General features: G+C 33.8%; 2 protein-coding genes, 1 long non-coding RNA gene and 1 other non-coding gene across 4 annotated transcripts; 1 reads left to right on the forward strand and 3 right to left on the reverse strand.

Annotated features, from left to right (window-relative positions):
- Positions 1 to 677: 677 nt before the first annotated feature.
- LOC126686886 (uncharacterized) lies at positions 678 to 11,480 on the reverse strand. The gene is made up of 3 exons (XR_007644008.1): positions 11,326 to 11,480; positions 1,802 to 1,876; positions 678 to 885 (listed from the first exon to the last, which is right to left on the reverse strand). It is a non-coding gene; the product is annotated as an uncharacterized LOC126686886 (long non-coding RNA).
- Positions 11,481 to 14,191: 2,711 nt separating this feature from the next.
- Positions 14,192 to 15,907, reverse strand: LOC126686885 (glutathione S-transferase U17-like). Its single transcript, XM_050381166.2, has 2 exons — positions 15,464 to 15,907; positions 14,192 to 14,720 (listed from the first exon to the last, which is right to left on the reverse strand). The coding sequence occupies exons 1-2, from the start codon at positions 15,779 to 15,781 to the stop codon at positions 14,346 to 14,348; spliced, it is 693 nt and encodes a 230-aa protein (XP_050237123.1). The 5' UTR covers positions 15,782 to 15,907; the 3' UTR covers positions 14,192 to 14,345.
- A 4,242-nt stretch (positions 15,908 to 20,149) lies between these two features.
- Positions 20,150 to 20,220, reverse strand: TRNAG-GCC (transfer RNA glycine (anticodon GCC)). The gene has a single exon. It is a non-coding gene; the product is annotated as a tRNA-Gly (tRNA).
- A 4,094-nt stretch (positions 20,221 to 24,314) lies between these two features.
- LOC126687771 (uncharacterized) lies at positions 24,315 to 25,160 on the forward strand. The gene has a single exon (XM_050382327.1). It carries the CDS (start codon positions 24,315 to 24,317, stop codon positions 25,158 to 25,160), a length of 846 nt encoding a protein of 281 aa, XP_050238284.1.
- The last annotated feature ends 477 nt before the right edge of the window (positions 25,161 to 25,637 follow it).

Below are 25,637 nucleotides of genomic sequence, written 5' to 3' on the forward strand. Positions count from 1 at the left end.
ATAATTTGATGTTAATACATTCAAAATTATTTTAATTATTAATATAGTTAATTAATACCATTCATAATCTTAATATGATTGGCTTAATTTATGCATGACGTGATAGACTAAATCTACCTAATAATTTCTCATTTTAGCACTATGTATTTGAATATCTTTTGTTCATAACTTGTGCTAGTTTCCAAATTAATTTATAAAAATCTCGGTTTTTTAAAACTCGGACTGGATCGGCCAGTCGAACTGAGAATCGACCAGAGGTTCGGTCTAAACCATGAAAAATTGAATCTTTGATTGGACTGGTTGGGAGAATCAAGCCTGATTGAATCGGTAAAAAAATCGAATGTTGAACCGGTGAGCCGGAAGTTGAACTGATCAGTAAAAAGCCGGTGAACCAAACTTTTTTAAATTATTAAACCGGTTGAACCGGAAACCGGTGGCCTCACCGGTTTGGCCACCGGCTCGGTTTTTAAAACACTGAAATATGCTACGACACATCAGTGACATCACTAAAAAATCAAATAGAATATGAAGCTGCATTAAAATGATGTATGTACTTTACATCTTATACGATATTATTGTACGTTATGTATTGCTAGTGTATATGACTGGTTTCATCAGTTCTATATTGGGGTTTTAAACAATGATGTATGTACTTCAATCAAAACAATTTGTTTAATAAATAATGCTATATTTTAAAGCAACGTATGCATTCATAAATATGCTATACAATCCGTATGACACAATTGCGTATAAAGAAATGCATTTTAAATACTTCAAATGTAAACACATATAAACTCACGGCTTGCTACTTCAAATACTTCAAATAAGCATAATGAGTTATTGAACCGTATGCTCCCAGCCTCGTCGATATTCCCTTCATTGAGTCTACCAAAATCCAATAACATGACGAATTAATAAAATTTCTAAATAGGATTAACTTGTCAAAAAATATATTTTTTAGCCTACTTCGGCTATTAAAACGCTTATCTTAAGTAGTCCGAACCCTAAAAAAAATTGACATTATTAAAGTTTAGAATGTCGGCTACCACTTTCGTTTAGGTCTCGCACTGAGATTAGCACCCGAAGGTGTCGGTAATCAGCCCAAAAGTTATTTCCTGGGGGCTGTTTAAGAACTGCATGGCAAACTGCACAACAAAATGTTATGCTCCAAATGTACGTCTTAGGATCCGAATTAGGAAAAACTTAAATTTCGACAATCATAGATAACACATTTAAGTTTCTGTACCAACAAACATAACTTAATTTGGAGTTATACAACTCGATATATTTCTCTTGCAATATGGTTGTTTGCAGAACACGTTTCCGCAAAATGTCAAACTAGTTTGCGTCGGAGCTAAAATCCTATCGTAATTATATTTTTATATTCATACAATCCAACCACCACATACCATCTTAGAAACTTGAATTTCATGATCTAACACCATTAGAATCATTTAAATATAAACCTTTCATTAAGGCCGAACCATATCATCAATTTTCCCATCAAAATCTTAACAATCAATCTTGACTCAAATTAGATCTATATTCATTCATATTTCAGCTATACAACTTAAAACCAAAGCTTATATACACATCAATTGGATTCCATATCAACAACCTAACATAGGGTCGAATGCCCTAGTCCCACTTCATGTCAAAATTTTCAATTCAATACAATTTCTATAGCTAAAACATCAACTATTAATCTTCACCAACTACATAGCAAAATTGAACCCTAAGCCAACCAAACTCATCCAATTTCATCAAATAACTTAATCAAAACTTAAAACACTTAGCTCACCTTGATTGTTGATGAAAGCCGAAGGTTAATCTTCCAAAATCATTGTTACAATCATTCATACAAGCTCCCAATTACCTTATAACAATCAAATACATAAAACTCCTAAATTAACTCCAAAACTGAATTAATAGCTCTAAAACCTTAATTATATACTGAGATCATGTCACGACCCAAATTATTGAGCCGAGACCGGCGCTAGGGAGTGGGAGTGGTAGCTCCAAAACCCGTAGCAAGCCTAAAACCACTAATAATTTTTCGCAAATAAAAGTATAATACATAATACGTATTAAAACATTTCCAGGAAAACCCTTTCGGATAATACACTTATAGATATTAAAATATCATATTAAAGTTTACAATATAAAAATACTGTTTGAAGTCAAAAAGTTTATCTAGTACTGACACCTACTGACTACTGCAGCTTTAGAAACTCATACTTGTGCAAGTCCACTGACTTCTGGCACAGTGGAGATGGTTTGTCTGATCCGACTCTGCCTACCTGCAAACATCAGAGTGAGGGGTCAGTATTTGGGAAAATACTGAGTGAGTTTGCAAGTTACTAACGATATTATTAAATTGATAATATCGCATACTCAAAATATTATTCATGACTTTTCATTTCATAACTATCGTACTTAATCTCATCCTCCTGACATCGATAGCGAAGCCAACCGATGTATCTTACATGCCTGACATCGATAGCGAAGCCAACCGATGTATCCTATATGCCTGACATCGATAGCAAAGCCAACCGATGTATCTCATACATCTGACATCGATAGCAAAGCCAACCGATGTATCGGATAAGTCTGACATCGATAGCAAAGCCAACCGATGTATCCGATTTAACTCACACAAACCAATCTAATATATATCATGCAGGTCATAAACATCACCACAAGGTTGATGTATCAAAGCAATCAAACATAACAAAAGCCCATACAAACAAATCATATAAATGCGATGTATAGATATCAACACTCACAATATATGAAAATAACTTTTATAATAATAATAATACGCGAAAGTAAATTGCCACTCACAGTGACCGCTATCCAAAACTGCACTATTATAATCCCGCAAGCGTAAGCTCCATGCATTGTCCAATCACGTAAACACTTCGGCCCAATGGCTTGGTAGCTCGTCGATACATCAGTTACTTAGTCGAGTTACCTGTACGTTTAATCCATAAACGTAGGCTTAATATCAAAACTCTAAGTTATAAACTTAGGTTAATATAACCGTAGTTCAAATACGACTTTTAACCTTGATCGTATTCTAATACTTATGATATCTTTAAACTTTAGGGTTTAGTTTCATTCCGTTGAAGTTTCAAGTAGTTTTCAGGACAATTCGCAGGTGCTGCCTGCGCACTGACACTGTTTAGTAAAACGACGATCTCTCCCAATTGAACCGTTGGATCGAGATAAAATTGGACAGAGGCGTTCCTAAGAGGCAAATCTATAAACTGAACGTAGGGTTTCTGAATCTGGCAACTTTTAGGTAGTGTGCGAACGCACACAATGAGTGTGCGAACGCACACCCTAACTTTCAAGGAGTGTGCGATCGCACACTCAATGTGTGCGAACGCACACCCTTGACAGCCCCCGGAAAAGTCATTTTCCGGGCGCTTCGCCGCTTTCCGGCACTCCCGACATGCTTCCGCTTCATTTTATCATATAACCCAACACAATTCTCACTAAAAACGGCTATAGAAACGCGATTACAATTCGTTTAATTCGTTAAAACGATATAACCCTAATTTACTAATTCTCACAATAAAAACGTCAAGCTTACCTCGATTTGAAGCTTAACGATGATAGAGGATCGAATTCTGGACGAATCGATATAAAGAACTCGCGATTTGGACGAGAAACGGCGAAACCGCGGCGGATCGCAATCGATCGTCGAAAACCCTTCGTCTGTTCTTTCTTTCCATTCTCTGATCATTCCTTCTTCTTAAGGAATCATTTATATATCTTGGTTAATTTTTCCTTTTAATCCTTCATTTCTTTAGCTCAAACCATTTCTCTTTTAAACTTTCTAATTTAACCAAATGGTTAAATTATTCTTTTAACTCAATTACTTACGTATTATTTATATCCAAATAAATAATACTAATCCATAATTATTATTTCCCGTCAATAATCTTTTAATTACTATTCTTGAGATTTATTTGGCTAATTTACGTTTTGGCCCTTGAACCTTTCAAAAGTTGTAATTTAGCCCAAAACGTATCCGCGTCCAAATTTTAAAAGGTCTCCGATTGACCCGAAACTTTTACCACATATATTATAAAATATTTCGCGGACTTTGGCAAAGTAAATTTCCATTTTCGGGGCATAGTGGCTAAATTACCACTTTAGTCCCTGTACTTTGTTCTGGGACTTTCTTGACATTTTTCCCTTTAATTCCAATTCTAACTTAAGTACTGAGATATAATACTAAATTCTTTACTATAATCTCTTTCAAAACCGATCTACTAAAACTTATTTATCTTACTTTTATCGGAAGACTTTCCGATATCGCCACTTTGGCGACTCAAAACTGGACACGTGGCCCAATTAGATAATTAAACATTTTGGGGTATTACATTCTTCCCCCCTTATAAAAATTCGTCCTCGAATTTTCTTATTCTTTTCTTCCTTTAATCCCATCTACATCTAGAATCCTTATTCATAGTAGGAATACCGTGTTCGTCTTACGACACTGATTAGCGTAAGGAATCGTTGTCTCACTTTCTGTACCTTTTGCACTTTGACGTCAGGTATCATTGACAATCTATCTTTGATTTCTTCTTTTTATTCTACAGCACAATCCATGTGTTTGACATTTATTACTATAAACACTTATAGTCGTACTTGAACTTTCAGTTCCTTACTGATGTTCAATGATAGCTTATCTTAATGATATTTTATCATTAAGAATGATAATGTTCGTCACTAAGCTTCCTCATTTAGACAATCCGTTAACCTTTTCTATTTGGTCGTTGTCACGACTTGATTTTATGCTCCAACACCGCCTAATCTTATTATTGTTTTTTGTTGAGTGATGTGGAGACTTAAGCAACTCGTGCTTTACTACTTACGTAGTTTCTCTTGTATGACTGTTGCCGTCGTCCGATTGTTATTTGTAGTAGCGCTAGGAACTTATCCCATTATCCGCTATTCTCTCTTGTCTCATTACTTTACTTCTCGTATGAAGATTCTTTCGCTATCGTCATCAATCATGGTTATCTATAAGGTGAATCCTCAGGATATATCCTTATGAGGTCTTTATTTACTTTCTTTGTAAAGCTTATTTACTTTTCTTTTTGTGTCAGTATATCTCGTATGTTTATTGACCTACTTCCTTTCCTTTAGCTTAACGCGCTATTCTTGAAACTTCTTGTTCCTTCATACTTTACATCAATCTGTTTTATCAATCTGGTTCTCACTCAGATAGGATTCTCATATTGGTCGTTAACTTCTTATGTTAAAGACAGCGTGTGACCTATGCTCACGTAAGCTTTCTTTGCTTAAAATCCTTAAATGAGGATCTTAATCTTCTTCCAATTATATACTTATATCAGAATGTTCCTTAATGACATCATGGCTCACTCCATGCTTGATCTTTTATTCATTATCCTTTTTCACTTCATCTACACTTTTCTCTTCTTTTTCCATTGTCTTTTTGACCTTGTTCATCTTTTGGCCTTCAAAGATGCTTTTAGCATTTATCACCATAATCCAGCTCTTTCTTAGCTTCTAAATCATTTCTCTTTATTATCACGTAGTACTAAACTTACTTCTCATTACTATTCATGATCCTTCCATTTCACTTGTTATTCCTACTTCTGTCCATATCGTAGGTATACTTCTTCGTTACTTTCTTTGACTTCTTGTCCTTAGTTAACCAATAGGAACAATAGTCTAAATGCTATGATCCTATGGTACTCTTATTGCGTTCCTAATTCACGTTCTTATCGTGTTTCTTAATCATCTTCTATTGCATTCTTTGCTTTCCTCCTCAGCGCATCTCGTACATCATGTACTACTTGCTTTTAATATCCACAACATCGATCATTAATTGAGAGTTGTGGCCTTCTTTATCTAAATTTTCCCGACGTAGTGCGTTCTTAATCGTATACATATCATCTTATCGTATTTGTACTATCATCATGGCCGTCTGTAAAGCCGATCTTATGCTGATATCACTTCTATCGCATCTCGTATTCCTGATATTTCTTGTTTCAGCACTCTAAACATCGATCACCAATTAAATAATGGGTTGCAGTTCTTTTGCCTGAATTATCGACGTAGTGCATTCTCGATTACATACATATCGTCCTATTGTACCCTTACTGACATCTTAACTGTCAGTGGATCCATTCATATGACTCTATCATCTTTATTCCTTTTTGTTTCTATGCGTTGACGACTACATAATATTTAATCCATCTGATACTCTCGTCATCTTTCCACGTGACTTTCTCTTTTTCATTTCTCAATAACTCTCATCAAGTTCCTTGCGACATACGCAGGCTATCCGTACTTTCCTTAACTCAGTTTACTTTAACTAATTTCTTATTATCCATAATCTACTTTTGCGTCTTTATACTTTATCATATACGTCATGTACCTTTGGAAATCCCTCGATCGTACGTAGGAAGTCAGTGGAATACTGTTCCACTGGTAGCATTCCTCGTAAAAAGGAGCGCATTCGCTTCCTACCCTGATCAGAGCCACTCGTGCCTGACCATTGGCTATCTCCGCATCCTCCCTCAGATTGTGATATTTTCGTACACTGGATCAGAAATGCTTACTCTAGTACTCCTCGACATCGGACTAGTCTGATAACTCTTCTTCCTAGAAGTCCTCTTCCTGAGGATCTCTTTCTGGCAATGTATCAAACAAGTTTGATCGTGTTTAATACATCTTAATCCTTTAAGGATTATAATCAATCTTCTATATCGATCATATTATGCACTTTATTCTTTATTTGATCTAACTTGAAGTCTAAGGTTTAGCACTTCACAAGCATCCATTACATTTGTATTTTTCATAGCCTACTATTCTGCTTCATAATCGGAACCTTGAGGTGGAAGTTTCAACTCTCAATCCGCCGATTGGAGTTCTTGTTGTTTGTCTCTTGATCTAAGCACCTTGATTTTTCCCGATTATCCTTAACCGGAACTAATAGTTGAAAGAATTTTCCAAATCGGGTCACAAACTTAGTTCATGTTATTTGGTCCTTCACTGCTCTAATTGCATGTCGGACTAATCATAGGTTGAATCTTTCATCGACATCTTTATTGACATTATTGTTTGTCCATCATCCGCTCGATGTGTACGAGCATCTTGCTTTACCTTCCTAGTGGATCTAGCATACCGCTTGACCCGTCAAACTCTTTTAGTCTTAACTTAAGTATACAAATATCAAATCTCCATAGGTGTCCCTTTCTTCACGTTGATACTATCTTTATATCCATAGTCCTATCATTGGCACACAATTCCTTATATCAGTTACTTTTACTGTTAACTGATTCTTAATGACGTTGGGTTACTGCGGCACTCCCGAGGCCTATACATTCCCACTTTATCTTGTTAGGTTCCCGTTGACCTTCATCGCGTTTCTGGCCTTTACTAGCCAATTGGACTAGGTTGCATTTGCCTTTGTCATCTCGATCTTATTCTCGCGCCTCATATACTTGCCGTGCAACAGCACGCATTCGCGCAATTCTGCATTCTTAGTATAGCGATTATACAAAGGAATACTGATAAATTCCTTACTAATCATCACGTCTAATCGATGTCCACGTACGTTGGACTCTAGGGACGTTTCCTTCCTTTAGACTTTCTAGGGTTACGTCTCTTATTGCAAGTCTTATGAGTGTTCTAACTCATCATAGACTTAGCAAGTCATCAAAACATATACTCGCAGTGTATATGTTGCACGCATATTACTATCGTAGCTATAAGCATCTATGTTGACCGGATTCAAGAAAATCAGTGTCCCCTAGATTTTCTTGATTACGTATCGCATCTTAAGTCTTGCGAGCATTCCACTCACATGGACTTAATCAAACATCATAAGTATCAAGACATAACATACATGTTCTATATATTAATAATTGGATATAAATTATTATCCGAACACATATACTATTCTAATTGTGTACTAGTTTGTTTAATCAAGGCTAAGTTCAATAACTAGAGGCACAAATCCTATATCTCTCAATTATACATATTCATTCTTCTCATAGCCTTAATCACAGCTTGCTCGCGAGCATCTCACTTCCGTCACAGAGTTTTGGTCTAGGTATACTTACATAAAAACAAAACTTCTTGAAAACTCTTTCAAATAAAACGACTCATTTGGAAATTCCATTTAAATCTTAGCAAAATTGTGCACTAGGGTGATGACGTCTCTCATCCCCAAAGAGTTGCCACATCTCACCTCTTCGTCTGAACATAATGCATATGATGCATGTCCTATTGATGCATGTATTGATGTATGTAGTGATGCATTTTCTATCGATGTCGTGGCATTTATCGATGGCTATTACGGGTCTAGGCACAATTATGCTTTTAGAATCATTAAACAAATAACTTTAACAAGTTATAAACTTCGAGTTTTGTAAGTTCTCTAGACCTTTAAACTCTGCTTCTGGAAAGTTCCTCAACTTCTACAACTTTGCATTCCTTATCCTCACTCTTTCTGAAATTTCGATCGATCGAATTCTATAGCATCTATCACGTTATCTGATGCTAAGCACACATATATATGACATCAAATTGCAATTATCTCAATATATTCTATTCATAGGAGGCAATACCTCTCCTAGAAGCTTCATTTCAAAAAGCACATTATTTATGCATGTCTCCTCGAAACAACATATACGCATATATTTCGTATATACGTGTTACAAGAAACAAACAAACGTTTCACAAATCAATTTGTTATATTGATCACCAAGCAAATCACACTAACGACTTGGATCCGACAAACCTCAACTCTATAGCTGCAGTAGTTCCTAGGTTACTCAACCGACAAACACATCTTAGCAGAGGTAACTGGACCAACTGCTCTGATACCACAATTGTCACGACCCAAATTATTGAGCCGAGACCGGCGCTAGGGAGTGGGAGTGGTAGCTCCAAAACCCGTAGCAAGCCTAAAACCACTAATAATTTTTCGCAAATAAAAGTATAATACATAATACGTATTAAAACATTTCCAGGAAAACCCTTTCGGATAATACACTTATAGATATTAAAATATCATATTAAAGTTTACAATATAAAAATACTGTTTGAAGTCAAAAAGTTTATCTAGTACTGACACCTACTGACTACTGCAGCTTTAGAAACTCATACTTGTGCAAGTCCACTGACTTCTGGCACAGTGGAGATGGTTTGTCTGATCCGACTCTGCCTACCTGCAAACATCAGAGTGAGGGGTCAGTATTTGGGAAAATACTGAGTGAGTTTGCAAGTTACTAACGATATTATTAAATTGATAATATCGCATACTCAAAATATTATTCATGACTTTTCATTTCATAACTATCGTACTTAATCTCATCCTCCTGACATCGATAGCGAAGCCAACCGATGTATCTTACATGCCTGACATCGATAGCGAAGCCAACCGATGTATCCTATATGCCTGACATCGATAGCAAAGCCAACCGATGTATCTCATACATCTGACATCGATAGCAAAGCCAACCGATGTATCGGATAAGTCTGACATCGATAGCAAAGCCAACCGATGTATCCGAATTAACTCACACAAACCAATCTAATATATATCATGCAGGTCATAAACATCACCACAAGGTTGATGTATCAAAGCAATCAAACATAACAAAAGCCCATACAAACAAATCATATAAATGCGATGTATAGATATCAACACTCACAATATATGAAAATAACTTTTATAATAATAATAATACGCGAAAGTAAATTGCCACTCACAGTGACCGCTATCCAAAACTGCACTATTATAATCCCGCAAGCGTAAGCTCCATGCATTGTCCAATCACGTAAACACTTCGGCCCAATGGCTTGGTAGCTCGTCGATACATCAGTTACTTAGTCGAGTTACCTGTACGTTTAATCCATAAACGTAGGCTTAATATCAAAACTCTAAGTTATAAACTTAGGTTAATATAACCGTAGTTCAAATACGACTTTTAACCTTGATCGTATTCTAATACTTATGATATCTTTAAACTTTAGGGTTTAGTTTCATTCCGTTGAAGTTTCAAGTAGTTTTCAGGACAATTCGCAGGTGCTGCCTGCGCACTGACACTGTTTAGTAAAACGACGATCTCTCCCAATTGAACCGTTGGATCGAGATAAAATTGGACAGAGGCGTTCCTAAGAGGCAAATCTATAAACTGAACGTAGGGTTTCTGAATCTGGCAACTTTTAGGTAGTGTGCGAACGCACACAATGAGTGTGCGAACGCACACCCTAACTTTCAAGGAGTGTGCGATCGCACACTCAATGTGTGCGAACGCACACCCTTGACAGCCCCCGGAAAAGTCATTTTCCGGGCGCTTCGCCGCTTTCCGGCACTCCCGACATGCTTCCGCTTCATTTTATCATATAACCCAACACAATTCTCACTAAAAACGGCTATAGAAACGCGATTACAATTCGTTTAATTCGTTAAAACGATATAACCCTAATTTACTAATTCTCACAATAAAAACGTCAAGCTTACCTCGATTTGAAGCTTAACGATGATAGAGGATCGAATTCTGGACGAATCGATATAAAGAACTCGCGATTTGGACGAGAAACGGCGAAACCGCGGCGGATCGCAATCGATCGTCGAAAACCCTTCGTCTGTTCTTTCTTTCCATTCTCTGATCATTCCTTCTTCTTAAGGAATCATTTATATATCTTGGTTAATTGTTCCCTTTAATCCTTCATTTCTTTAGCTCAAACCATTTCTCTTTTAAACTTTCTAATTTAACCAAATGGTTAAATTATTCTTTTAACTCAATTACTTACGTACTATTTATATCCAAATAAATAATACTAATCCATAATTATTATTTCCCGTCAATAATCTTTTAATTACTATTCTTGAGATTTATTTGGCTAATTTACGTTTTGGCCCTTGAACCTTTCAAAAGTTGTAATTTAGCCCAAAACGTATCCGCGTCCAAATTTTAAAAGGTCTCCGATTGACCCGAAACTTTTACCACATATATTATAAAATATTTCGCGGACTTTGGCAAAGTAAATTTCCATTTTCGGGGCATAGTGGCTAAATTACCACTTTAGTCCCTGTACTTTGTTCTGGGACTTTCTTGACATTTTTCCCTTTAATTCCAATTCTAACTTAAGTACTGAGATATAATACTAAATTCTTTACTATAATCTCTTTCAAAACCGATCTACTAAAACTTATTTATCTTACTTTTATCGGAAGACTTTCCGATATCGCCACTTTGGCGACTCAAAACTGGACACGTGGCCCAATTAGATAATTAAACATTTTGGGGTATTACAGATCATTACCTTAAATTTCTGGGCTCAATCAATAGAGGATTCCACGCTCGTTCCGTAGCCACAAGAATCGCGTTAATCGGATCAAGATTGAAGGAGATATGGCCATTTGAAGTTGATGTTGCACGTGAGTTCTTCAAAGGTTGAAGATGATGAACTTTAAGAGCTGAGTTCAAAATTAATTGCTGAGTTTAAATATCAATCAAATGCCTTTTTTAATTTATGGCAAAGTGCTCTCTTTAGTCCTTAAAATTGCCACCTCACTTTTTAATTCCTAACTTTTCTTTCGTCCAATTTAGTCTGTCAATTGCTTAATTGTTCGAACTCGATAAATTTCATATTATATATATCCAAATAAATAATATCACCTTAACACCTCATAATTCTATTTTCGATAATTTGTTTTTGCAATTTTTGGCTAAAAACGCTCAAATTCCAATTTGAGCTAAAAGGCACTTTTTCTCACTTTTTCCTTTCAAATTTTGCTTTATTAATTATCGATAACATCGATATTGTTTTTATAAATACTAATTCCTGTCAATAACTTATTTAATTTTTATTTCCGAGAATTAAAGTCTTATTTTCCAATTTCGAGTTTAAGTGCACTTTTATACATTTTTCCATATTTTCCTTTATGGAATTTTAATATTGAAATTTTCTTATTAAAATTTCAATATTTCACTACTTGGATCTTCTATTATTTAATTATTCTGTTAACCTCCTTATTTTTCTCATTTTGACAGTTCAAGATGAGATGTTCCGCTTACTTTTGAAACGTCCAATTTTTCAGGGTACTACAACGAGACCTTTTGGACTCGGATACCGTCAGCTATGGGCTTTCGCCTTAGGAAAGTTCTTGGATTTTCTCTAACGAGTGAATCATGTACGACTCAGCTTATTATCTTATTTAGGAATTCGGTTTCCATCATTAGCATCCCCGCAAGTGATCTAAAAAATTGGCCTTTATGCCTTGTTTGATTTATCTTTTATTTGGCGAGTCGTTTTGTCTTCTGGTTGAGTCGTTTTTCAAATCTTTTTGATTTTCTTGTTTTTTGTTTTTTTACTTTTTCAGCCATAATTGTCAATGTCTTTCAATTCGAGCAATGTGTGGCTTTGTTTGGCACGTGGCATTCATCGTTTGTTGAACATAGAATTTCTTCTCTTTTACTTTTTATTTTTATTTCATTTCTTTCTTCACCTTCTTCTTCATCTTTACTTTTCTCTATTATTTTTCTGGGCTTTTGAATATTCTTTATTGATTTCTTCTAATTTCCATCTTTTACTTCTCTTTATCTGATTCCAGGTATATTTATAGCTTTTTTTAGCATTTTTTAGAAGTGCTTTGATCGTTGTTTTATTCTGTGTTTTTCTTTAATTCTCTGCATTCTTAGAGTTCTTTGTTTTTCTGGTTTTTCCTCCCTTTAATCTAATTTTCTTTTTAAAATTTATTTTTTATTGTTAATCTATTTCCCGCCTTTAGATGTCGCCTAAGAAGAAAATGAGAGTTGAGTTTGCTATCACGGCAAGTAAAGAGTCGTCATTGTCCGAGGAGGACATTTTAGTGATTCCTTTTAAATATATCTTTTTGGTAGGTTATCAGGTTAGGAGACCTGATTACCGTATGAGGGCGTTCGGTTATCCGGAATCACATCCAAAGGGCATCGTTAGTGGATCTGATTACGTGAATAACTCAAAAGTTATAAAGATTCTATAAGACTAGATCTTGCGGAATCACTTTCCTATTTAAAAACATGTTCTTATCTGAAAGGGTAATCCTATTTCGAAAAATATTTCTAAATAAGACACTGTTTAAAAAGGAATCATCTTCATATTTAGATTCATATGACTGAATATGAATCATCTTCCTATTTCAATTTAAAAAGTATTCACCATGTTCACTATATAAAGGACATGAGTATATGCCTACAACACAATTACATTGAATAAATATCTCTTAATCTTAAGCATAGGAGCACAATCGGACAACCACTGTTCGATAGGACATCTGTTCTATTTTTCAGGTTCAAACTCCATTAAGAAGACAGACTCCGTCATTTATGTTATTTATAAATTACAATACATGAAAAATAAATTAGAAGTCTAATAAATATAATGTTATTACTTATTGTCATTTTAGTATATATTTTTCTATATTTTTTTTATCTTAAAACCCGCCCTCCTCTACCACTGTTTCTAAATAAATTTCATTATTACTCTCGGCGTTCCAAAATAATAGGCTATTTGAACGAACACAATAATTAAAAAAAAATATAGTTGAATTGGTTAAAATTAGTTTTTTAATCCATCTTTTTAATTTTATTCTTTTATAATTTTTAGATATATAAATAGTATATTAATGACTAATCCTTTTATTGGTGAATCTTTCATTAGAATATGAAGCCACTAATTCATTTGCAGGAGAGATTCTTAGATAGACTCGGTCTACCACGTCATCCGTAGACTAACCTATCATATTATAACACGTCATTAAAATAATGGCACTATCGTAATTTTGTTTATTACTTATTTACACTTTTGAATAGTAAATTACGATAGTGCCATTATTTTAATGACGTGTCATAATATGATAGGTTTAGTCTACGGATGACGTGGTGGACTGAGTCTACCTAAGAATTTCTCCATTTGCAGATATGTATGCATATTTATTAGAAGTATACGGAACTTTTAGTATGTAAATTGTTTATCAAATATAAAATATGACATATAATTTGCAACGCCAAAAATAAAAAGATAGTCTATCAATTTAGTATAGAAAAAGTATTACGATCACCCGAATAAAGTGTAAAGAATGATATAGTTCTACTTTAGTTTTTCTTTTCAAAAAAAGCTACAACACGTCAGTGACATCACTGAACAATCAAGATGAATATGAAGCTGCATTAAAATATATAAAAAAAACATTTTATTCTGCATATAGCCTTGTCCGAATAAATCGGACCAAACAGCAAGTGCTACAAGCAATCTATAGCATGAAAGAAAAACAACAAGCTTATGAGGAGAAGTTTATGAATCTAAGAGTCAGTTTTAGGAGCTTTGAGTTTGGCAAAAAGAAGCTTAGCAAACTCAACAAGCTTATCAGTCTCAGGCAGTACATCCTTAACAGCAGGATGAGAAGCAAATGCATCAGCCCACTTGACAAGACCTGGAGTTTTGGCTTCATCGAGTAGCTTCACTTCACTCATTTCCTCTGTTGCTCTCAGCCAACCTAAGTAGCAACCAAATGCAATGTCGAGATATCCGATTTCATCTTCTCCGAAAAACGCTTTTCCTTTGCTGGTTTTCTGGTAAACTTCTTCGAGTAGCACCAGCCCTTCTACTATCTGCTCTTTTGCCTTCTCTTTTGCCTCTGCATCTCCTGATGCAAGCCCTCTTAAACTTGGCCACCACTGCATATTTTTATTATTGCATACACAGATTAATCACATACTCTTATCTTATACAAATTGTTACGATTTGGTTTAGTTGACTCGTTTCCGAAAAGGGGTTTTAAATGAAATTTTAGTCAAGAAATCGGGGCAAATTAAGTACTGTATAAAAAATCAAATACAAATTAAGTGTTGAGTAGCATTATGTTAAACTCGGGAGTTCAATTTTTTCACTAAGAATACAAATCCAACCACAAAATATTTATAATAATATATAAAATATGGGGTTCGATTAACTATATTTACATTTTTTATTTGATTTAATTCAATTTAATTCATAGAAATTAAAATAATAACTAAACAGTCTAAACTACTATATATGTATAATATAATATATTAATCTGGGTCTTCTATATATATAAATTTTAATGCATCTGATTGAAAAAAAAAGGTTCCATTTTTGCTTAGCCCAGGTAAACGCCATTCAATTAGAAATTCTAGTAAAGAGAACATTTCTTTTTATGGTGAGGATTCACTCTACTAAGTCAACATTTATTTATTATAAAACCCGAAATGTTAACCCCGCAAGTCTACGTATTTGATAAATCTGCACTATAATGGCCAGCAGTCAATCCCAGCTGTCCTATTTTAAAAAATGGCGTAGTAGAAGTTTGAATTTGCGATTTTGGCGTCCAAATGACTGAAATTTAGACCACTACTAACATTTAATTGCAGCAATTTGTAAAAATGAATGAAAAAAGTACCTTATCATCAATATAGGCACCCCAAAATCTAGCAGTAGCACGATCATAAGGATCTGTGGGAAGAATTTTAGGAGCAGAAGACCAAGCATCATCAATATACTCCACAATGATCAAAGACTCACAAACTGACTTGCCATCATGAATCAGAACAGGGATTTTCTTATGAACAGGGTTCGATTTTAGCAGAAGTTCACTTTTTGATCCAAAAGTTTCTTGAAGAAACTCATAGTCCACAGATTTCATGTTCAGCGCAATTCTTGGCCTCATAACGTACGGACTCGCCCATGCTCCAAGAACCTTAACCTCACTCGTAGCCATTTTTGATTATTTGTTTGTGTGTTTGGTATGAGTAACAATTTTTGATTATATAAGGATAGCAAGAAAGTTCTGGAAGGCAGTTCTGTTTAAAGAGATTAGGTAAGTGGTGGTGAAGAACATGAAGGAGACGAAGTAGCATGTCTCTTTCTGTTTAATGCCATGACGACAGCCCTTACCCAATCATAAATAAGCACTTGCACAATCATAAATAATATTTTTGACTTTTGATTGACAAATCTAAGTTTTTGCTCATTCTTAGATTAAATTGTTTAATTTTTGTTTAACTGAAAATATATTAATATCTAGATAAAACTAACTCTTTCCTATTCTATTAAATAAAAGTAAATGAATTCACAAAAAAATGTAGATGAATTATTAAAATCCCGTAGATTTAATCATATCGAGCATTATCCGATATCAAATGTGAACTATATACTTAAATTGATAAATTTTGAATGAATACGATCATGGATTTATAATTCGTAAATTTCATCGAAGTCTATTATTTGATAATAAAAAATATGAAAAGAATTTATGAATTATTAAATCTTTCATACTTTAATATTTTTCAATTAAAATCTCGCTTTTTAAATAAAAAAATAAAATCTATTATTTTTTATGAATGTTGAATTTTTTTAATATTTAATTTTTTTAAAATATTTATGTCAATTTATGAATTTTAAAGTTAATTCAAACATAAAATTTATAATTCATGGATTTGCATTTATATGAATTTAAAATGTATGAATTTAACGCTTAAACACACCAAAAATCACCAACTTTCGTTTTGATATTTAATTTTGTCATATTTAACATGAACTTTCTAATTTTTTTACAACTAAGACCACGTGTGTGTTTCTTTTGAAAAATAGTGTCATTTTACATCCAAAACGGTGTTGTTTTACATCCAAAACGGTGACAGTGTCTTTACTTGTAAAACTTTGAAAGTTCATGTACTTTTTTTTATCAAAATTAAAAAATTATATTAGAAAACACGTAAAAATTGGTGATTATGCATTTAAGCAAATTTAATAAATTTTTAAATTTATAAGTGCTTTAATAAAATTAAATAAATAATATAATATATTTTAAAATGATAATGCGCTGAAAGATGGAGAAATTTTAGATATTCAAATTTTCCCAATCTTAGCTGACTTAGTCAAACATGGGGTCCATCATTCATTAGTAACTTAAATAATAATTTGTCCCCTCAACTTTTAAATAATAGATAATTAATATATAAATTAATTTTATGGATCAATCAGTCATGAACTAGAGGTGGCAATTTTCACCCATACCTATTTACCCACTCATATCCACCCATTACTTAAAGGGTATGAATTATCAAAGGGTAGTTATTTGTTAAATGGATAGTAAATAGATAAAAATCTTTCAACCCACTAAGATGAGGGTAATAAAAAGGGTTTCATATGGGTACCCACATTCTACCCATAATGATCCAATATGTAAAATTAGTTGAATGACACATGTCAATTTAAGAAATTGATTTTTTTTTAAGATATCAAATTAATTTTAAATTTCAAAATTAATATTCAAAAATCGTAAAGAACTAAAATATTTTTACCGGAAAATATTTTTTTCAAAAAATAATTTTTTTTCAGAAAATATGTTTTTTTCAGAAAATATTTTTTTATCCAGAAAATATTTTTTTTAGAAAATATTTTTTCCAGAAAATATTTTTATTTATCGGAAAATATATTTTTTTCCAAAAAATATTTTTTGTCAGAAAATATTTGTTTTTAGAAAATATTTTTTTGTCGGAAATTACTTTTTCCAAATTATTTTTCCGGATTTCCAGAATTTTTTTCGGAAAGTATTTTTTCCTAGAACATATTCTCTCTAAAGTTTCTCTCTAAAATTTATTAATTCTCACAAAATGTACAATTAAAATGTAATATAATTTAAATTTTAAAAAGTCAATTTTTAACATTATACATATAAAGTGGGTTAATGGGTGGGTTAGGGTCATACAGGGTTATAAGTGTATGGGCATTCATATAAAATTAAAACGGATCATAAATGGGTAGATCACCCATTTATAACCCTACCCATTTAAACTCAACCCATACCCATCCAAACCCACCCATTTGCCACCTCTATCATGAACTGAGGGATTATGATCAAATAACCTAATTTTGACATATTAGCTTACAAATTGGAGGAGAAAATTGCCAATTGAGAGGACAACTAGCTTACAAATTAAGGGGATAAACTATAAAAATGGAATTAATTGACCATAATCACCAGATTTATGACTGATTTTTTCACAATGTTAATTTATGGGGTTAATGTCGAAAAAAATCACGAACTTTACATGTTTTTTCATTTTAATCACGCAGTTTAAATTTTATCATTTTCATGCACGAACTATCTTTTTTTTTCAAATTCATACACAACGCTGAGGTGCTACTCATTTATTGGTGTAAAATAAACTCCATCTCAATAAATTACACCATTGAACCCGTGACATCTCAGTACCGTGTATAAATTTGAAAAAAGTAGTAGTTTGTGCATGAAAATAACAAAATTTAACTACGTGATTAAAATAAAAATAACATATAAATTTCGTTATTTTTTTGACGTTATTCCTAATTTATGTGATAATAGCTTATTATTTACAAATTGTCATCATCTAGAAGTGCAAACGGCTTAATCTTGCTTGCTAACCATTCATAATGGACAAAATGAATCTGATGACATATAATTATCCGGGACAAGGTGACGTAGCCAGACCGTTATTTTAGGTAGGGCACAATTTAATTAAAAAAATTAAATATAATACTATAAAATATACACTAATATATAAGGTATAATGCCTGAAAATTCCCATCTTTTAATCTCTTTTCGATCCTATTCCGACGTTGACAAGTCACCAATTTTTTCCATATTTCGCATTTTCGTGTTTCAATTGTACCCTAAATTTTCAATTTGAGCCAATTTTTATAATTTGACGATAAAATCATTCAAATAATTAAATTTATAAAATTAAATTCTTTTCCATTCAAAAAATTACAATTTTTTATCTTTAAAAACTAACTAAAAACAAAATTAAATTAAACTAATATAATTTTTAATTAATAGAGTTAAATCTAAATAAATTTAAAACATGCATAATTAATGGAGTATATGCCAGACATGAAGAAATTTTTTACTTTTTTTTCTTCAAATGAAAAAAACGTCAATTTAATATTTTAGGGTGCAATTGAAACACGAAAATATAAAATAAGATAATATTGGTGATTTTTTAACGCCGAGTAGGATCGAGAAAAACTAAAACATCAAAAATCTTTAAAACATTACGCCAAAATATAATAATTAAAAGTTTAAAATAGGTCACTTTAGATATTAATTTTTTAAAAGATTGTTTTTTAATCTTGTTTAGATAGGGCCCAGGCACTGTCTGGCCCTACCTTGGCTCCATCAATGATTATCCCACTAAACAAACAAAAGTATCCATTCGACTATTTGATAAAAACGTATTTTGAAAGAAATAAATTAAATGAGCTCACGCTTGAAAATAAACTTTCTAGCTATGTATTTTTGAAAAGATGTAATAAAATTGCATAACCTGTGTAATTTCCTCTAAAATTTTTGATTGTCACTGCTTTTTACGGGTTTTATCTATACTATATATAAAAGCACGGATGGGGGGGGACAGGCAAATTTACTGAATAATCCTTTTCAATTTAATACTAAATAAAGGTTTTATTGTCAACTAATTGGTTATTTAATCAATCACTATTGTAATTAAAGTTCTAATTTTTCAATTTAATACTAAATAAAGGTTTTATTGTCAACTAATTGGTTATTTAATCAATCACTATTGTAATTAAAGTTCTAATTAGAATAGGTAGCTAAATTATCTCCAATTTAGTGTTTAGTATGTAAAATATAACTAAATTGTCTCCAAATTAGTAGGAATACCTATCTTTTAGTTTGATTGAACTACAAATTTTTTAATAACCGAATATATTATATTTACTTTTACAAATTTTTTTAATTAATTTAATATTAATTATAAATAAAAAATTAATATAATTATAATAAATTTACTAGTATGTTCATTGACAAGTTACGTTACGAGCCACGTGCATAGCACGTAATGCGAAACTAGTATATATTAAAATCAAGATCATCAAGTATAGTATGTGTACTTTTGAAAATTTCTCAAATCTCAACCTTGACTTTATCAAACAAGAGGTCCATACGAAAAAACATTTCCAAAGAAAAAATCAGTATATGTGGATTAAACTGAAACAACAGTGCACTTATGACTTATCGTTTCATTTAGTTTCTTCCTTTGTTTCCTGTTTGTTGTTCAAAAGGGAAAACTAAATCAAAAAAGTATGCACCAGCCGGGAATCGAACCCGGGTCTGTACCGTGGCAGGGTACTATTCTACCACTAGACCACTGGTGCTTTTTAATACAAATTATATTTGTTTAAATATGTAATCGGTAAAAGGCAATAATGTTTTCCAGTTCATCACTGAAGACTGAAGTAAACAAACATAGAGTTAGTTTAAACTTTAAAGTATAAAAGAATATTCATTTTTATCGATGACAGTCATAATTCCTTGCTCTACCAGCATCATCGACACAGATGCTTCTCCACTGTCGTTGTCGACGGCAGCTCTCATCATCTTATTCCGGTGCCATCAACACCTGCACAAACTATTGTCAACAGTGCAGCTGTCAGTTTAGTCATGAAGTAGTTTAGATTGCCTCAGTCGCCTCTATAGTATAGACCAATGGACATCTCCTAAAATTTAGTTTAATTTTGTATTTTATCATGTCTGATTTAGTTTGTTTTGTTGTTGTTGTAATCAGTAATAAGTAAAGAACAAAGGGTCAACACGCTCCTAAACTTGTAATACGGGGTCATCTAATCCAATTTATACTTTTTTAGCAATTAACCTCAAAACTCTTCAATTTTGGATCAAATAACCCATAATTATATTTTTACAATGTGTAAAATATAAATTGAAGGCGATGGATGCAAAAATGTAATTAGATATTTCCCTAATTGTTGCGATATAATTATTCTAAATCTATTTTTTAAAATAAAAATATAAATTATGGGGTTATTTGACCCTAAAATAAAGAGTTTTGGGGTTAGTTGCTCAAAAAAATATAAATTGGGTTGGATGACCCCGTGTCACAAGTTCAGAGAGCGCGTTGACCCTTTGTTCAATAAGTAAATATGATAGTGAAAAGCACATGAATGGTTACTACTAATTAAATTAGGATTAATTTCATAAAAAGTCACCACCTTTACACGAATTTTTATTTTAATCACGACTTTTAAAAGTTGCCGTATAAAATCACGACCTTTCATTTTTTTTTCAAATCTATCACTAAATCAATTTTCGGTGTATTTTTGATGATGTGGCCACCATAATCCGACAGACTTGAAAAAAAATAAAAGATAAAATTCACCGAAAAAATGGTCGGTGATAAATTTGAAAAAAATAAAAGGTCATGTCTTTATATGGCAATTTTTAAAAGACGTGATTAAAATGAAAATTCGTGTAAAGATCGTGATTGTTTATGTAATTAACCTATTAAATTAGTTAGTTGTGATTAGATATTTAGGTTAGATAATTTTATATTTAACGAAACCAATTAAATTTAGCAACATTGTAAATAAATATTTAATTTAATTTATTAAAAATAGTAACCCCACTAAAATCAATGTCATTTAAACATGGCCAAACCCATATAAAGGTCCTTGTACTTTACACTTTTTTTTCTGTAGGTCCTTATATTTCATTTTTGTATTATCTGATCCCTCTACTTACCTATTTTTGATTTTCTGATCCTTTGTGAGTTTTTTCCAGTCCCTCTACTTACAATTTTTGTTTCCCCCAGTCCCTCTACTTATAATTTTTGTTTCCTCCAGCCACATAAAAGGACCGGAAAAAACTCATAAAGGACCTGAAAATCAAAAATAGGTAAGTAGAGGGACCAAATAATACAAAAATGAAGTATAAGGACTTACGGAAAAAAATGTGTAAAGTACAGGGACCTTTATATGGGTTAAGCCTTTAAACATCTAAGACTTTATAAATTTTAATTAAACTGCATAGATTTATATTTTAAGAAAGGACTAATTACGTAAAACAATCTCATCTTAAACTTGTTTTTCGTTTATATCCTGACCTTATAAAAAAGCTATTTATACTCAATTTTGGTTTTTTAGTTTTCATCCCTACCTGATGGATACCGAATCCTATCTTAACTGATCAGACGATATCGGACTTCCGCCAGAAGAACCAAACATGTAAGGAAGATGGTTGAATCCACATGATCCGCCATGATATCATTCAACAAGATGAAGACCGAATCCCTGAGGGTTCAGACAAAAGCGCGTCGACCCCGGGATTCGGATAAATTACCAGATCTACTACATAATCTCGAATTATCTTTATATTTGGATACAAACTCAAACTTAGGAAGATAAGCTCTACCTTAGGAAGACGAGACTATTTAGGAAGACGTTCCTAAATAGGACTCATGTCTGAAAAAGGAAGATCATACCAAATTAAGGTCAATCCCTACAAAGTAGGATTCACTTTTCTACTACAACACTGTTAGGTATGCAATCATCTACTATAAAAGGAGCATGAGGTATGTCTAAAAACAAAACTACATTAATATACTCAAAACGCTACTCAAAGCTCTAAACTGACTTTAGTATCAGAGAGTTAATCGGACAACCACCGTCCGGTTAGCTTCTACCCTGTTTTGCAAGTCTCATTCACCGGTTCAGAAGGCAGACTCCATCAATTGGCGCCGTCTGTGAGAAAAGCTTAACTAAACTTCAAAATTTCTGAACTCAAACAAATTTCATAAAAGAAGATGACTTCTGAAGGAGTGAACCTGAAAGACAAACAACCAATGGACCTAAAAAATACGCCGGAAATCATTAGCGTTACTGAAGACGGGATGCACAGTTCTGCTGGAAAGAGTGACGCCGGAGGGACCTCTTTTTCTACTCCCCAGTACCAGACCAACCTGCTGAGAGGAAGCAACCCGATTGCTTTCAATCTGAGAACTGATGATGAACACGCGCCAGGCATGGCAGCGCAAGATCTATACAACGACATACTATAAAAGGTGTTGGAATCTGTCCAAGCAACTCTGGATAAGCTGGCCAACGAAGCCAAAAGAACAAGCGACAGGCATGACGAAACAATGAAAATCTTAAGGAAAAATTTTAGTCCAACTTCTACCAGAAGAAGAGAAAGAACTGAAAACGCAGATCCAGGCCGACATGGGCCAACTAGAGGAAGAAGCGAAAAAGAAAGGAACCCAGAAACGAAGGAAGGAATGAAGAAAGAAATCAACGAGAAAACCAAACAAGAAACGAAGAGGAGGAAGGCCCAGAGAATCAAGAGCATGGAAGAGACGATTCTGAGGAACAAACCCCAAGAGAAACGCCCATAAAAATGCAAACCAGGACGGCGCTGAAGCAGACTCAACTTCAAAAGGGAAAAACGAAGAGAAAAAGAAAAAGAAGACGCGCCGCCCAAGAGCAAAAGACAGGACAAGGAAGCAGGAAAAGAGCAATCGAAGAAAAAACAGCCGGAAAGAGAAGGAGAATCCTCAGAATCGCCCCAAAAGAGTAAAGCCACCTACGTGATAGAAGAGGACCTGGACGAAAAAATCGCCAGAGCACTTAAAAAACTCAAATCCGAAGAACTTGACATAGACGACCTCAGGTTGAAGGAATCGCCCCTTTCGCCCGAGATAATGGAGGAAGCAATCCCTTGCAACATGAAGTTGCCGGTTTTGCCAACCTTTAATGGAGAAGGAGACCCAAGGGACCATACTTCCAGATTCATGGCCACTATGGGACTATTGAGCGTATCGGACGCAACCATGTGTCGAGTGTTCCCAACCACTCTCACAGGTACCGCCCAAAGGTGGTACAACAAGCTAAAACCTGGATCAATCAAGAGTTTTGCCTCTTTGTCAACGGAATTTCTCAACAAATGTCTCATAAACATACCAGCAAAAACAACCACAAGCATCTTGAGGTCGTGTATTCAGTAAGAAGGAGAAACAGTGAGAAGCTACATCGAGCGGTTCAATAAGCAAGCTATGAAGATAGACAACATGAATGTCGACATGGCGACAAAAGCATTACGAGAGGGAACGCGATTCAACAAGTTAGTGGACAAGTTGCTAGTCAATAAACCCACAACTTTCTCGAACTTGATGGGCATAGCCCAAAACAGTTTTGAGTTGGACGAAGGCCGTAGGGCCATTCGTGGAAAAGAGGCAAAGGGAAAAGAGTCAAAAGAAAAATTTAAAGAAAAGTCAAAGTCTAAATTAGAAGATAATAGAGGGAGGCCTGAAGAAAGTAGACGATTAGCCCCCCAAATAAGGTATGAACCAAGATACGACCCCCGAGACGATGAAAGGAACTCCACACCACTGAACACCAGCCGAACCAACGTCCTCATGTGGATTAAAGAAAATATTAAGAATGTGCTATGACCACCAAAGATGAAAGCTGAAATCAGAGATACGAGAAAATACTGCAAGTTCCACGAAGATTATGGGCACGAGACAGATAGGTGCCGAGATCTAAAAGTCGAAATCAAAAGAATGACAGACACAGGCGAACTAAGAAAGTTTGTAGCTCACAAGACAAAAAGCAATGATAAAGGGGAAAAGAGGAGCATAGACGACAAAGGAAAAGAGAAGGAAGAAGAACGGCCGTCAAAAATACTGGGAACCATACATATGATGAATGGAGGAGGACACAACAGTTCGACGATTAGAAGAAAACAAAGGAGGGAAGTAATGAACATCAGAGAAACCCACATGGCACCAGTAATCTTCGATGTTGAAGACTATGAGCATGTGAAAGCACCCCATAACGGTGCCTTGGTGGTGACAACTATCATTGAGAACTGGAACGTGGAGCGAATCCTTATTGACGAAGGAAGTGCTGTAAACCTCATGGCAAATGCTGCATATAAGATGCTTGGAGGAACCGCATCAAGGTTACGCCGAGTTCCGAACCCACTATCACGACTCGGTGGCCCCTCTATCAACCAGCTAGGAGCAGTCTCGCTGGAAGTCATAATCGGCCCGGAAAGGGGAATTAACAAGAAGGTCATGTCACTATTCAACATAGTGGACATGGAACTAACATACAACGCCATCCTTGGAAGACCCTTCCTCCATGATTCCGCTGCAGTAACAAGCATAAGAGCATTGGCAATGAAAGTACCAACCGAGAAAGGAGCGGTGACATTGAGAGATGACCAAAATATCGCCAAAAAATGCTATGACGAGTTTGTTATTGATCTCCAAGAGAGCAAGGCAGAGAAGAAAGAAGAATAGAGAAAGAAAAACGACTCATCGCTAGTAAAGATTTTATGTCTTACCCGATGGTGTCACAACTATCTTTAATATTTTGTAAGCAGTTTTCAAATCAATAAAGCTCAATTTTGCTATTATGAGATTGGCCAAAGCGATTAAAAAGAAGAATAAAAAAAGAAAGCAAAAAACAAAAATTTAGATCCATCATTAATCATTAAATCAAAGGCGAAAAACAATAAAAATTGAGTTTAGATTAACTCAAACAAGGCAAATCACCAAAATAAGAGTTTAGATTAATTCAAATAAGGAAAAACGCAGAAACAAGAATTTAGATTAACTCTCAAGGCAAAAAATGCCAAACATAGAGTTTAAATTAACTCTAAACTAAAATACAAATCAACTCGGAAAACACCAAGAAAACCAACTCATACAAGTTATAGAAGAACAAATGAAAGCAAAAGTGAAGCAGACATTCGATCCAACATTAAGGGAAAAGAA

This window comes from Mercurialis annua, linkage group LG6 (genome assembly GCF_937616625.2).
Source record: "Mercurialis annua linkage group LG6, ddMerAnnu1.2, whole genome shotgun sequence".
Taxonomy (NCBI): Eukaryota; Viridiplantae; Streptophyta; class Magnoliopsida; order Malpighiales; family Euphorbiaceae; genus Mercurialis; species Mercurialis annua.

Excerpts from the sequence above, each read along its gene's own strand:
- LOC126686885 (XM_050381166.2), bottom strand. The coding sequence starts at position 15,781 with ATGGCTACGAGTGAGGTTAAGGTTCTTGGAGCATGGGCGAGTCCGTAC. Across the intron at positions 14,721-15,463 it reads GTGCCTATATTGATGATAAG|TGGTGGCCAAGTTTAAGAGG; the intron begins GTACTTTTTTCA and ends AAAAATATGCAG.
- LOC126687771 (XM_050382327.1), top strand. The coding sequence starts at position 24,315 with ATGAAAGCTGAAATCAGAGATACGAGAAAATACTGCAAGTTCCACGAA.